This window comes from Nematolebias whitei, chromosome 11, assembly GCF_014905685.2.
Source record: "Nematolebias whitei isolate Nwh7 chromosome 11, NemWhi1, whole genome shotgun sequence".
Classification (NCBI taxonomy): domain Eukaryota; kingdom Metazoa; phylum Chordata; class Actinopteri; order Cyprinodontiformes; family Rivulidae; genus Nematolebias; species Nematolebias whitei.
In genome coordinates this window covers 20,790,005-20,805,771 of record NC_056508.1, presented here as the reverse complement: position 1 = coordinate 20,805,771, position 15,767 = coordinate 20,790,005, and the positions used below count along the sequence as shown (strand labels likewise).

Below are 15,767 nucleotides of genomic sequence, written 5' to 3'. Positions count from 1 at the left end.
AACTTGTTTTTCGTTTGACTGTAACCTTGTAAACGCACACACTTGCTCATTCAAAAGCAGAAATCAGAAAAATGCATAATTACTCTGCACAGCTTTTAACATGAGAATAAAATCATTACTCAGTTAATAAAATTGATTAGTTCACTGCAACATCTAAAATGGTTTGAACTAAGACACTTTGATTATCAACATTTGTAAGATAGTAATGATAATAAAAAGAGAGTGTTCTTTTCACTTGAATCTTCAAGAAAGAAAGTCTCAGGATGGGTGAACCTGTATTTATGGAGTCAAATACATGAAATGACAGCTTCTGTCCCACAAGGTTCTAAAGGTCAAGAGTTTTGACCTTAGACTGGGTTTCGACGTAGGCCTTGGTCCACTACAGGGTTCTCCAAGGGACGCAGTCGAACGCCTTCTCCAAGTCCGCAAAGCACATGTAGACTGGTTGGGCAAACTCTCACGCACCCTCTAGAACCCTGCTGAGAGTGTAGAGCTGGTCCAGTGTTCCACGACCAGGACGAAAACCGCACTGCTCCTCCTGAATCCAAGGTTCGACTACAGTGCCTTGCGAAAGTAATCGGCCCCCTTGAACTTTTCAACCTTTTGCCACATTTCAGACTTCAAACATAAAGATATAAAATTTTAATTTTTTGTGAAGAATCAACAACAAGTGGAACACAATCGTGAAGTGGAATGAAATTTATTGGACGTGTCAAACTTTTTTTAACAAATAAAAAATTGGAAAGTGGGGCGTGCAATATTATTCGGCCCCCTTACTTTTAGTGCAGCAAACTCACTCCAGAAGTTCAGTGAGGATCTATGAATGATCCACTGTTGTCCCAAATGACTGATGATAAATAGAATCCACCTGTGTGTAATCAAGTCTCCGTATAAATGCACCTGCTCTGTGATAGTCTCAAGGTTCTGTTCAAAGCGCAGAGAGCATCATGAAGACCAAGGAACACACCAGGCAGGTCCGAGATACTGTTGTGGAGAAGCTTAAAGCCGGATTTGGATACAGAAAGATTTCCCAAGCTTTAAACATCCCAAGGAGCACTGTGCAAGCAATCATATTGAAATGGAAGGAGTATCAGACCACTGCAAATCTACCAAGACCCGGCCGTCCCTCTAAACTTTCACCTCGAACAAGGAGAAGACTGATCAGAGATGCAGCCAAGGGGCCCATGATCACTCTGGATGAACTGCAGAGATCTACAGCTGAGGTGGGAGAGTCTGTCCATAGGACAACAATCAGTCGTACACTGCACAAATTTGGCCTTATGGAAGAGTGGCAAGAAGAAAGCCATTTCTCAAAGATATCCATAAAAAGTGTCATTTAAAGTTTGCCACAAGCACCTGGGAGACACACCAAACATGTGGAAGAAGGTGCTCTGATCAGATGAAACCAAAATCGAACTGTTTGGCCACAATGCAAAACAATATGTTTGGCGTAAAAGCAACACAGCTCATCACCCTGAACACACCATCCCCACTGTCAAACATGGTGGTGGCAGCATCATGGTTTGGGCCTGCTTTTCATCAGCAGGGACAGGGAAGATGGTCAGAATTGATGGGAAGATGGATGGGGCTAATACAGGACCATTCTGGAAGAAAACCTGTTTGAGTCTTCAAGAGACCTGAGACTGGGACGGAGATTTATCTTCCAACAAGACAATGATCCAAAACATAAAGACACATCTACAATGGAATGGTTCACAAGTAAACGTATCCAGGTGTTGGAATGGTCAAATGGTCAAAGTCCAGACCTGAATCCAATCGAGAATCTGTGGAAAGAGCTGAAGACTGCTGTTCACAAACGCTCTCCATCCAACCTCACTGAGCTCGAGCTGTTTTGCAGAAAGAATGGGCAAGAATTTCAGTGTCTCCATGTTCAACACTGATAGAGACATACCCCAAGAGACTTGCAGCTGGAACTGCAGCAAAAGGCGGAGCTACAAAGTATTAACGCAAGGGGGCCGAATAATTTTACACGCCCAACTTTTCAGTTTTTTATTTGTTAAAAAAGTTTGACACATCCAATAAATTTCATTCCACTTCACGATTGTGTCCCACTTGTTGTTGATTCTTCACAAAAAATTAAAATTTTATATCTTTATGTTTGAAGCTTGAAATGTGGCAAAAGGTTGAAAAGTTCAAGGGGGCCGAATACTTTCACAAAGCACTGTATCTGACAGACCCTCCTTTCCAGAACCCCTGAATAGACCTTACCAGGGAGGCTTAAGAGCGTGATCCCCCTGTAGTTGGAACACTACGGTTTTCCCAGTAGCAAAAATTACCATGAAAAACTTTAATTTATCTGAAAACAGCTGAAATGTGCTTTAAAAAAAATGCTAAAATGGTAGCTGAAAAGGTAGAACTAGAAAATGACATGTTTGCCCAATTAGGCTTAACGAAACAACAAGCACAAAAAAGTGGAAATTATCTGAAAAAGCTGAAATAAGCAAAAAAAAAAAAAACTGCTGAAAAGCAGCTAAAATTTCAGAAAGAAGCGTAAATTCCCAGAAGGAAGTGGAGAGAGCACATTTTTGCTGAATTAGGCTGAATAAAGTTGAAATGAGTGCAAAAAAATTGGAATTAATTGAAATACTAAAATTAGCATAAAACAGCTAAATAGTAGCTGAAATAGCAGAAAAATTTGAAATGCATAAATAAGCTGAAAGGAGATAACAAGCTGAAATTAGCAAAAAGAAGTTAGAAGAAGCACAAAAATTTTGTAGTTAGCAGAAAGAATCACAAAACAGCTGAAATTAGTTCAAAGTAGCTGAAAAAAAGTTGAAATTTGCAGAAGGAAGCTGAAAGAAGATGAACCAGAACAAAATGTGAAAGGAGCAGTAAAAGGTTTTAAACAGATCTAACGATATGAAGGATGTAAAATGAGCTCAATTCATTTTCGATGAGAAAAAAGTGGCAGAAAAGGCTAAGTATTTCAAAAAGCTAAAGTTGCACCAATACCAAGTCACAGCAGGATTGTGCTAAAAGAGCTGAATGTTTTAATATATGATTTGTTTAAAAAGCTTAAACTGTGGGACGAGAATCGCACTGAAAAAACATACGTAAGAAAAATGGATCACAATAGTGTGAATGCTTCATAAACATTCACACAATAAATCACATTACTATTATTATTGATCTTCATAAACACTAATGACTTTACAACCAGATCTTTGCGCACATTTGAGTAATATTAATAAATTGTCTGTAAAATGTTAATTGAATTAGTTTTATTCCCTTTGTTGTTCAGCCCCTTGATAGTCGGATGCCTTAGCCCTCTCAGGACTCAACTAGCTGGATGACACACTTCTCCCCTGGCTGCCCCCCTCCTCCCTGTGGAGTCAAGGCCATCAGTGCTGCAGTGTGTGAAGAATAATCACAGAAGCAGGGTAGGAAGGAACAGTTAAATTTAGCCTGCAGACGGGGACATTATAGGAAAACAAGACGTGTTTTAAAAAACTGAAGATTTTCTCTCGTTCTAATCTGCAGTGCAGCTTGGCTTCTTTTAGATAACCCCTTGGTTTGTGTCTCGTTAGTGTAGTAACAGGTTTGTGGAGTCCTGAGCAGGTGGCCTTGCTGGAGAGCAGCATGGAAATATGCTTCACAGTGTCATGTCCAAACGCAGTTCCTGTTTTCCAGCATCATATGCTCCCACCACCATATTTATTCTGCTCTGATCCCAGAGAAGACAGAGACACTGCTCCACTAACGATTCTTACATCCATGTGAGCATTGCTCAGAGGCTCTGTCGCCCTCCTAATCATCCAGGTGTGCAGCTCTCTGCTGGCTGACCCTCTGTTTTATATGGTTCATTTTGTTGTTCCTCACCTCTTACTTTTGCACCTTTCAGTTCATGTGTGCTTTCTGGTCACTCGCAGGTTTTATTTTCTACAGTTTTTCACATCAGGTAGCCTCAGTTTGTATCACATCATTCGTTCATCAGTTTCTCAGAAACGTCTCTGTCCTCCTCAATGTTCTTCACCTCTCTGATTCATCTTCCTTTCCTTCTTATCCACCCTTTCTTCTCCCTCAGCCTCCTTTCTCCTGTCAGCACCGCTCTACCACTGGTGCAGTGTTGCCTTGCTGAGCTTGTAAATGCTAGAAATCAGATTTAGTTGTCTGACATAAAGTAAAAAAAGAGGAGTGTTTGCTTGAAGTGATGCTTTCAGGAACTATTATTTGTGGGTGAGATGCACACATTCTGAATCTCAGTGAAAGCAGCGATGCAGGCTGTGGATATTTTGTGTGTTTGCTTGGGCCCTTCTTTGTTGTGCCTGGACTTTGTTTTGTTGCGTTGTTGTTGCTAATTGGTCCTCCCGAGGATCCGTTTGTATATGATGACAAGATGGATGACTGGGACTGAATCGCTGTACTCTGTAGGAGGAGGGAAAACCAGTTTAAAAAATTCACTGTTTTATACAAGAACATGGTTGAGTTGTTTTGTAAATTATCTGCAGCTGCATGCAGGATCATCTGAGCATTTTTTTCTGATTTTGGTTTAGACTTGCTGCAGCCGTTCTGCTCGCTGACAGATTGAGGACCGAGTTTCTTCAGCGCAGCCGAGCTGGCTCCAAATATAGAAGAACTCGCACAGAATTGGAACTGCCTCAACAACAAGTTCACATTACACTGCATTTTATGTATTTTTTTATTTTTCTGTGAAAGTCAAAATTGGCAGTAAATCAAATATAGGCTGCAACTGCTACTAGGCCTGTCGCGATAAACAATAACTCAATTAGCTGCATGATAAATGAAAATTATCGACCTCGTTTTCATTTATCGGCTTTATCATTTCTTTGTGTCTCTCTTTCTACTGAAGACACTGTTTGACAAAAGGCTCAACTCCAGTGCTCTTCACTGACCCCTCCCTTTCTCTTTAAAATCTGTTTTAACCGTCTAAAATCGTGTTTTTGGATTGTTTAAAGCAGCTAAGCTGAGAAGCTAAGCTACAAGCTAAGCTAACAAGCCGACCTCAGGAAAAAACCTCCGTCTTGTTGAAGCTCCAAAATTCACAGTTGAAACCTGTGACTTCGTCTTAAAAGTTGTTTTTCTCTGCAAAAAGAAGGTGAGAACTTGTTTACTGATTTTTGTTTTAAATTAAATGATTTATGTGTGTGATTTATTGGCTCCCTGTCCTCCTTGTGGTGTGACGTTGCACATTCGTGGTGAGACGTATTGTGTAATTTCCTGTTTGTCTGTCGGTAGCTCGTGTGAATTGTTTGCTCGAGTCATCTCTGTTTTCTGGATTTATCTGTCTTTTGTACAGTTTTCCATTCTAGTTCACAAACACACTTAGTACAGTTGTTTCTCTACTGTTGGTAATGATACATGTAACAAATGTAGTCTTATGGTAGCTTTGGAGGAGAGGCTGTCTGAACTGGAATCTCGGCTCCACGCTATAGAAAAACCAGTAGCTAGCCAGGTCCCCTTAGACAGCGTGGAACCACAGAGGCTAGCTCCCGTTAGCGGTCCTCCAGCAGACCCCGAGCAGCCGGGACCCCAGGCCGGCTGGGTGACGGTCCGGAGCAAGCTTAGTGCTAAGGCTAAACCCCCAGTTCACCACCGACCCGTTCACGTTTCTAATCGATTTTCCTCGCTCAGTGACACACCCGCTGAGAAGCAGACCCTGGTTATTGGAAGCTCCATAGTCCGAAACGTGGCTTTAGGGACTCCAGCGGCCATAGTCAAATGCATTCCGGGGGCCAGAGCGGGCGACATAGAATCTTATTTGAAACTGCTGACTAAGGCTAAGGCTAAATACAGTAAGATTGTTATTCACGTCGGCGGTAATGACACCCGGTTACTCCAATCGGAGGTCACTAAAATTAATGTTGCTTCAGTGTGTGACTTTGCTAAAACCATGTCGGACTCCGTAGTTTTCTCCGGCCCCCTCCCCAACCTGAGCAGCGATGACATGTTTAGCTGTATGTCGTCGTTTAACCGCTGGGTGTCCAGGTGGTGTTCTGACAACGACGTGGGCTACATGAATAACTGGAGTTCTTTCTGGGGAAAACCTGGTCTGATGCGGAGAGATGGCATCCATCCCACTTTGGACGGAGCCGCTCTTCTTTCTAGAAATATGGCTGATTTTGTTTATCCCCCAAATGATTGACAACCCAGGGTCCAGTCCAGTAAGCAGAGTTGTAGTCCTCCACACCTCTCTGCTGCTTCTCCTCTGTTACCCACCCACACCCACATTGAAACAGTGTCAACTCGCCCACGGCTCAAATTAAATAAACCAAAAATCAGCTCTAAAAATATAAACCATAAAAATCTGATTAAAATAAACACAGTTACTTTACCAGAGCAAAATCATAAAATCATTAAATGTGGATTATTGAACATTAGATCTCTTTCCTCTAAATCCCTGTTAGTTGATGAACTGATAACTGATCATCATATTGATTTATTCTGTCTGACAGAAACTTGACTACAACAGGAGGATTTTGTTAGTATAAATGAATCCACTCCTGTTAATTATTTAAATGTTCATGTTCCTAGAACAACTGGCCGAGGTGGAGGAGTAGCTTCTATTTTTCAGTCAGTATTACTGATTAATGCCAAACCAGTTGTTAGTTATGATTCTTTTGAATCGCTGTCCCTCAGTCTTTCTCATCCAAAATGGAAATCAGAAAAGCCACTTTTACTAGTTGTTATATATCGTCCACCAGGCGCTTACTCTCAGTTTTTGTCTGAATTCTCAGAATTATTAACTGACTTATTATTAAATACTGATAAAATCATCATAATGGGTGATTTCAATATTCATGTAGATGTTGAAAGTGATAGCTTAATCATAGCCTTTAATAATTTAATAGACTCATTTGGTTTTACCCAAAACGTCCGCACATCTACTCATTCTCAACATCACACTCTTGATTTAGTTCTGACCTATGGTATAGAGATTAAGGACTTTGTTATAGTTCCTCAAAATCCTATTCTGTCCGACCATTTTTTAATAACCTTTGAGTTTACATTAAATGACTACACAATCACTGAGAGTAACTTTCATCTCAGCAGGTGCTTATCAGAAAATGCTGTAACCAAATTTAAACAATCTCTTCCATCAATGTTTTCCTCTATCTTGCAGAGTAATGCATCAGAGAACAGTGACTTAGATCATCTAGTTGATCATCTTACAACTTCAATGCAAACTTCACTTGATAAAATTGCTCCACTGAAAAAGAAAGTAATCAATCAGAGGAAACTGGCTCCTTGGTTCAATTCTGAGATACATACTTTAAAGCAGGCATCTAGAAACCAGGAGAGAAAATGGTGCTTTACTAATGTTGAAGAATTTTATTTAACATGGAAAGATAGTCTGCTAACATATACAAAAGCTCTCCATAAAGTTAGAACTTTATATTACTCATCTTTAATAGAGGAGAATAAAAATAACCCTAGGTTTCTGTTTAGTACTATTGCTAGACTAATTAAAAGTCCCATTTCTTTTTTTCTTCTTCTTTTTTTCAAAAAATAAATAAAAATAAATAAAAAAAAGTCCCATTTCTGTTGAACCATGTATCCCTACAACTATAAGTAGTGAGGACTTCATGAGATTCTTTATAAATAAAATTATTTCAATTAGAGAGAAAATTCAAACCATCCGGGCAGCACGGTGGCGCAACTGGTAGAGCTGCTGCCTCGCAGCGAGCAGGTCCCTGGTTCAAACCCCGGTCCAGGGGCCTTCTGGGTGGAGTTTGCATGTTCTCTCCGTGCATGCGTGGGTTTTCTCCGGGTACTCCGGTTTCTTCCCACAGACCAAAAACATGCATGTTAGGCTGATTGGTAACTCTAAATTGTCCCTAGGTGTGAGTGAGAGAGTGAATGGTTGTTTGTCTCGTTTGTCTCTATGTGGCCCTGTGATGGACTTGCGACCTGTCCAGGGTGTACCCCGTCCCTCGCACAGTGATTGCTGGACATGGGCACCAGCGACCCCCGTGACCCAGAATGGAATAAGCGGGTAAAGATAATGGATGGATGGATGGATGGATTCAAACCATCCTTCCTTCTACTATCTCTAGTCCCCTGTCAAATGAGACAACTTAAAAAATTTCACTAGAGCCTGATTTATGTTTGGACAGTTTTTGTCCTGTTGAGCTCTCTGAATTGTCAAAAATAATAACGTCATCCAAACCATCCACATGTCTGCTAGATCCCATCCCAACCAGACTGTTTAAAGAGGTATCTCCCCTAATTAATGTCCACATTTTGGATCTACTTAATTTGTCTTTAATGGATGGTTATGTACCACAGCGCTTTAAGGTTGCTGTAATTAAACCTTTACTTAAGAAGTCTGACCTTGATTCAGAAATTCTGGCCAACTATAGATCTATATCTAATCTAACTTTTATCTAAAAAATTCTAGAGAAAATAGTTGCAGGTCAGTTTCTTGAACATCTACAAAGAAATAATCTGTTTGAAGAGTTTCAGTCAGGGTTTAGAGCTCATCATAGCACAGAAACAGCACTAGTAGAAGTCACTAATGATATTCTCATGGCCTCAGACAATGGACTTGTGTCTAAACTGGTCCTGTTAGACCTCAATGCTGCATCTGATACAGTTGATCACAATATTTTACTACAGAGGCTTGAATATGATATTGGGATTACAGGAACGGCTCTAAAATTGTTTAAATCATATCTATCTGATAGATTCCAGTTTGTAAATGTAAATAATAAATCTTCTTCATACACCAAAGTTAGTCATGGAGTTCCTCAGGGCTCAGTGCTTGGGCCAATATTCTTTACTTTATATACTATTTATATAAATTTCCATTGTTATGCTGATGACACACAATTATATTTGTCCATTAAACCCAATGAATCATATCAGCTACTTAGACTACAAGCATGTCTTAAAGACATTAAAAACCTGGATGACCCTTAATTTTCTCCTGTTGAACACAGACAAGACTGAGGTTTTGGTTTTTGGACTTGAGCACCTTAGGAATGAATTTTTTTGTCTTTCTCACTCCTTAGATGGCATTAATCTGTCCTCTAGCTCTAATGTTAAAAATCTTGGTGTTATTTTTGATCAGGACATGTCTTTTATCCCCCACATTAAAAACGTTACTAGAACTGTCTTCTTCCACCTGCGTAATATCACTAAAATTAGAAACATCTTATCTAAAAATGATGCAGAAAAACTGGTCCATGCATTTGTCACGTCTAGACTGGACTATTGCAATGGTTTATTATCTGGATGTCCAAATACTTCTTTAAAACGTCTTCAGTTGATACAAAATGCTGCTGCCAGAGTCTTAACTGGAGTTAGTAGGAGAGATCATATTTCTCCAGTTTTAGTTTCTCTCCACTGGCTCCCTGTCAAATCCCGAATCTAATTCAAAATCTTACTTCTAACCTATAAAGCTCTCAACAACCTAGCTCCATCTTATATTACAGATCTTATTGTTCCATATTTTCCTAACAGAGCACTTCGCTCTCAGACTGCAGGCTTACTTGTGGTTCCTAGAATTTACAAAAACAGAATGGGAGGCAGATCTTTCAGTTATCAGGCTCCTCTCTTGTGGAACCAACTTCCAATCTCTGTCCGTGAGGCTGACACATTATCCAGTTTTATAACTAGGCTTAAGACTTTCCTTTTTGCTAAATCCTATAGTTAGGGTTGGCTTGGGTTTCCTGAGCTGTCCCTTAGTTATGCTGCTATAGGCTTAGACTGCTGGAGGACAAACTGACCACAATTTTCACTCTACTTCTGTCTTTACTTACTCTGCTCAACCTGTTTTATATTTGTAATTATTTTTCTACCCTTAACATGTGTTTTTTTTGTCTTTCAGATACACCTGGACCTTTACCTGGACCTACCATTCTATGTTCGTCTGTCTCTCCTCCCTGTCCTCTCAACCAGCCGGTCAAAGCAGATGGCCGCTTGTCCTGAGCCTGGTTCTGCTGCAAGTTTCTTCCTTTTAAAAGGGAGTTTTTCCTTTCCACTGTTGCCACTGTGCTTGTTCAGGATGGGAGACTGCAACGAAGCCAAGATTCAACTTGTCTGCTGGATTCCTTAGATAGAGAACTTTACTAATTGACTTTTATGTATGTGAATGTTTCTGTAAAGTGCCCTGAGACAACTTTGTTGTGATTTGGCGCTATATAAATAAACTGAATTGAAATTGAATTGAATTGAATTGTGAAAAATGCTATGCTAAAGATATCCTGATGCTATGCTATATGCTAGGCTATGCTAAAGAGCTCAAACCACACCGAGCGTTATTTTGAGAATCGAAAAACAGGAAGGAGAGACAGCCTGTGTCAAGTCAAGGGGCCTCCCTCCCATTTTTCTTAAAGAGACACACTGCTCGCTCCCTCACTATCCATCCTTCAGTTCAAACAGCCTTATACTGCCATCCAGTGGTCAAAAAAGGTACTACACACAAAACAAATGACCAACAATTCTTCTTAAATTTGACAATAATTACTAATTAATGTCAAATTTCAAACAATATTATCGTTTATTTCAATAATTTCAGAAACAATTAATCGTCCAGCAAAATGTGTTATCATGACAGGCCTAACTGCTACAAGGACATTGATTACTGATTAGTTAAACTTTTAATTTTCCAGAGTGTTTTTCCTACACGTACAACTACAAACTCTGAAGCTTCTCTTTTGAAATGCTGGCAACCATTTATATTTCACATCTTTACTTAATCAAGATAAACTCATGACTCAGACAGTTGTTGTTTAATTGATATATGATTGATTATTCTTCAGCCTTTTTTTTAATAATTACATGTTTGTGAATGAAAAGCAGCTATTTAATTTCAGGAGATGTTTGTGTCCGTGTTATCTGCTGCTTTCAGCCTAATGTGCTATCCATCCTTGGTGTGTGTGTCCCTAAACTGCTCCCATTGAAAAATGATAACTAGCATATATTTTTCTAATGAGAAGGTGTCCTTGGAGCGTAAACAGGGTTATAAAGGATGTGTATGGGCTGCACTGTGGAGGATGCTGAAATGGATTGGGGCCAAGCTGGAGAAAAGAGGAAGCAGTTGCTTCCTTTGTGCTATATTTGGTCTGTCAGAAGATAGCTGGTGTGGGAGAGCAATGCATTGTTTTGTAGATCCTTACAGGCTCGCACACGAGTCTCATCATGAATGTGCACACACATACATATTTGCATGTACACCTGCAGCAGAGCAAAACAGATGACCTAACAGAAACAGCAGCCCCGTGTTTCCGCTCTGACAAATGTGAGTAAAGTACAAATGAATTCTCGTATCACTAATGTGGGTGCGACTCTCTCCTGACAGGGGTCAGCTGATTCGTATACCAGTAGACCGTCGGATTCAGACCTGTCAGCCGAGGAGGACCGCGAGGCGTATCGGCGTGAAGCCGAACGCCAAGCACAACAGCAGCTCGACAGAGCTAAGGTATGACGCACAGTGATTTACGCAGCTTCATACGCAAGAGTTTTACATGTGAAAGTATGAGTTAAGTCTTATGTTACTGCTCTAGATGTACTTTGATGCGCAGGATTACCTGTTGTAACATGCACTAGTTTTTTTTTACCTGGAAAGATGTCATCACCTGGCGGTTGGTAAGGTAATGACAAAAAGTGAGATATACCTATTTAAGCACCCACATAGGTGAAACATATGCAACATAAACGTACCCAAAGAAGCTAATTGTGATGTGTGAACACCTGGTTATTAGTGGTGTAGGAAGATGGTGTGTGTTTATGAAGAATGAGTGCTTTGTACAACCAACATCATAAATCATAAACAGGGCGGGGGTGGGGGGGTGGAGAAGACAGACAGCCAGCATAACCAACGAGCCACAAGCAGAACCAGGTATAACACCCTCCAGAAGAGGTCAGAAGTAATCTGGCCCAGGTGCTCCCAATTAGCACCTGAATGAAGCCTCTCCCATTAGAACTGAAACACAGTTTGTGCAAATGGAGGGGATGTCACAAGTCTCTGTCGACCATTTATGAAGTTTAGCTGCAAACCCAAGTCTTTATCACTGTGCTGTTTTTAATTAGTCTTTATCACTGTGCTGTTTTTAATTATTACTGAAGCAACTGTATTTTAGAAAAAATAATAGAGTAAAAACTGTCATCTGTTTCATGAGAAATATTTTACTTCTTAACTAACTAACTAACTGATTAATCTTCATGAATTGTTTGCATGTCAGTGAATTCAGAACTTCATACCGAGCTGAAGACAGTTTTATACATTTTTTAGCTCAGACTGAGATAAACCAGCCGTCATATTTCTTTTATTTGTCATGTTTACAGGGAAAAAACAAAAACACTCTCCAATAGCCACATATTTAAGAATATATTTATAAGAATTCCATTCAGCTTTAAGTAAATTATTGAAATGACAGATTAAATAAAATATTTATTTAAAAAAGGATTTTACTTTTTTTTTTGTCACACATCCTTTGGTCCACATTGTAGTGGTCAATCAATGGCTTAAATTAAAGTTAAAAGGCACATTAAAATCAACAAAATGGGGATGTTTTTAGGCCTTGTCTACACTACTGTGGATATTTTTGTCCCACTGCAGAGCAAAAAGAGGGAATTGGAAATACCTTCCATCCATGCATGTTGTGAGCACGATAAGTCGAAAAATAAATGAGGCACCGACTTCCATTTTGGTTTGTGGTTGCATCTAGGCATAAGAAAGTTTCCTCTCAATTAATGGGTTGCCATTGGCCACCCCCTGGTTCCACCATTGCACCTGGTTGTGGATAAAATTGCTCCCTCAACTCACCAGGATCCGTCACTCTGCGTTGCCTCGGACAAGAAAATGAAAACTACCTCAGTTCTTCTCCACAGTGTAACTCCTACCCACACCAAAACATTCATGTTTACTTGCCTTCCCTGTTCAAATCCAGTCCAGAAAAACACTCATCTCAAAAACTACAAACGTTCAGTATTCAAATCCTTCAGCGACGGGGAACATCAGCATACCACCTGTTAAAAGTGGACATTCTGTGCTGCATTTGAACCTCTTGTCCACATGCAAACAGGATATCCTCTGTAATGTGTTTTAAAACATCTGAACAGAATCACTAAGTCGTTCAGTAGAAGGCAACTAGATGACTTCTCTTGTTTCTTGAAAACTTTTCACCACTCATCCAAAAGGCTTCTTCAGTTTAACTGAGGGTTAAAAGTTTATCTTTATAGGAACAACTTTCAAGCCTGGATTGCCCATTATTGTGAGCTGAAAGGGTTAACAACTAAAAGGAAATTGCAAAAGGTGTCCAAAAATAGAGCTACAGTTGTTTTGGGTGAATGTTTAGCCAAGCTAAGAGAGATCCGACTCTGTATTTTGACACGTCGTTGATGTGGATGATCTCGCCACTTAGTGGCACAACAGAGCTGATTTGTTAGAACCATTTGGACCTAAACTTTTTGTAACGTTTAAATAATATCTGGAGTAGTGTAGACAGGGATGGACCCCAGGCAGTGTGTGTAACACTAATCAAAAGTCGCACCTCCATTATTTTCAGTTGTGACCAGTGGCAGCTGCAGACTGCAGACTGACACTCTGTGTGGTGGTGTTTCTCACAGCTGTTCAGTTTTGAAGCATTTCGGAAGAAAAAGATTAACATTTTTATGTACCGGTACTCACTCCCTGCTTGGACATCCAGGTTCCTCTCACAGCTCTTCTATACTTATCTTGACAGTTCTTCTTTTGTTTAGTTGGAGCGCTGCTTCATATCAGACGTTAGAAAATGGATGAGGAAAGATTCGAGGTTGTTTTGTCCACTGATATGTTGATTATGAGTCTGACTATTCTAAGAGAAAGAAATAATGTTAAGGTTATATTTTTAATTGATCTGTCAGTTCACTACAGCTTGATGTGTCCTCTGTGTTTTAGGCACTCCAAGTGAAGCTATCCCAATGACACAGTGTGCTGAGGCATTCCCAGTGTGTAACATTCAACTGGTTGTCCAATCGTCAGCTCTGTCACTGTGATCAGTTTAGATCCTTCATTATAAAAGCAGCATTAAGACTAATAAGTCTTGGAGGCTAAGACCTAATACACACTTTAACAATTTTAGCTGAACAGGATGTTACACTAACTTTGGTATAATGTTGTGTTGTCGCCCTTTTCAGGTGTCCTCCACTGGGATAGACCAGGATTCTATCCTGTTTCCTGTCTTCTGTGTATTTTTCATTACTGACATGTTTTGTCATTTGTTTTGTCATTGTTTTTGTTTCCACAGTCCAAATCTGTAGCATTTGCAGTAAAGACAAATGTGAGTTACTGTGGAGCTCTGGATGAGGACTGTCCTGTCCAAGGAGCTGCAGTCAATTTTGATGCCAAAGACTTCCTGCACATCAAAGAAGTGAGCCGTTACTTTCCGTTAACGACGATCAACGCTATTCATTACATTAAACGCACCAGACCGACGTGACACCGTTGTTGTTCTGCTGATTTTAACAGAAGTACAACAATGACTGGTGGATCGGGCGGTTAGTGAAAGAGGGAGCGGACATCGCCTTCATCCCCAGCCCTCTACGACTGGAAGCAATGAGACTCAAACAGGAGCAGAAACAGAGGTCAGACCATGAAACGTGTGGGCTTTAAAACTTCCTGCAGGATGCATTTTCACAACACCAGAGCGATAAGTCAATGTGTCGCTGCTGTTGCAGGAAAACAGGAGGCAATTCCTCGAGTTTGGGTGACATGGTGACCGGGAGCTGGAGGACCACACCGCCATCTGCAGGTGAATGTAAGTACTACAAACCAGCCTCTGGTGGAGCTTCTTCAGCCCTTTTTCCCTCTGACCTTTGTCTGATTGTCTTGTTTTTGCTTTCACAAGCTAAACAGAAGCAAAAACAGGTACGTTTCTTTGAAATAATAGAGGAAGGTTGGATTTTAAACATTTTTTAGAATGAGTTTTGTAGACGGTGAACAGCACTAAAGGACACTATTCACCAAATGATCAACTAAATTACTTTAAAATATGTTTTACAGCAATTAAACTCAAATATGCCTGGACTGTGTATGTTAAGAGTTGTTTAATGTAAAATAATAGGTTTATAACGTTACAGCTGACTATTAAAGGTAAATCCAGGGGACGTTTCCATTTCAGCAGCATATCTAATTAAATAGTTTTTACCTTAATTTATAACTTTTTCATATTTGTTTATATTTTGTTTAAGGTAACAGATTCACCAAATAATTATGAAATAAATATTTGTATTTAAAACTGGAAAATACTCTGAAATATGTGAGTCAATCATTCTTAGCCTACAGGTATAGTGAAAAAATACTTTTGTTTGTAATAACAAATAACTCCAAGCCTCGTGACATTTTACCCGTTCTCTCTATCCCTCATGGTTTCCCCTCTGTCCTTACCTATGTGTGGCAGGAACATGTCCCTCCCTATGACGTGGTGCCCTCTATGAGGCCGGTTGTCCTCGTGGGACCATCACTGAAGGGCTATGAGGTCAGCATCTCCTCACTTCACCTCTAAGCACCACTTTTTATATTAAAACTGTTCTGAAACTTGATTATTGTTCATGTTCTTTCATACCTGCATGTAGAAACCAAGTCACTAAAACTTGTCAGCTTTTAATAATTTGTCGTAACTCAGATATTAGAACTAAAAGAGCATTTCAAACCCCAAGACCCAAAGAAAATAAAGGACAACCACAAGGATAAGGCTTCATGTTGTTGGTTGCTGTGGTAACACGGAAAAATGGCGAGCAGGTTAAAGGTGGCACAAGTTGTAAATGGTAAAAGTTAGGCAAAAAAACTTTAATATCTCTTA

The 15,767-nt window shown here is 39.9% G+C and overlaps 1 protein-coding gene across 1 annotated transcript in view; it reads left to right on the top strand.

Moving 5' to 3' along the window:
- The window catches only part of cacnb3a (calcium channel, voltage-dependent, beta 3a), a 200,419-nt gene that overhangs the window by 172,541 nt on the left and 12,111 nt on the right, over nt 1-15,767 (top strand). The window contains exons 3-8 of the mRNA XM_037684743.1: nt 11,285-11,404; nt 14,214-14,336; nt 14,435-14,550; nt 14,644-14,723; nt 14,814-14,833; nt 15,366-15,443. Of these exons, the coding sequence (XP_037540671.1) occupies nt 11,285-11,404; nt 14,214-14,336; nt 14,435-14,550; nt 14,644-14,723; nt 14,814-14,833; nt 15,366-15,443 (537 nt within the window). The remainder of the gene's footprint in view (nt 1-11,284; nt 11,405-14,213; nt 14,337-14,434; nt 14,551-14,643; nt 14,724-14,813; nt 14,834-15,365; nt 15,444-15,767) is intronic.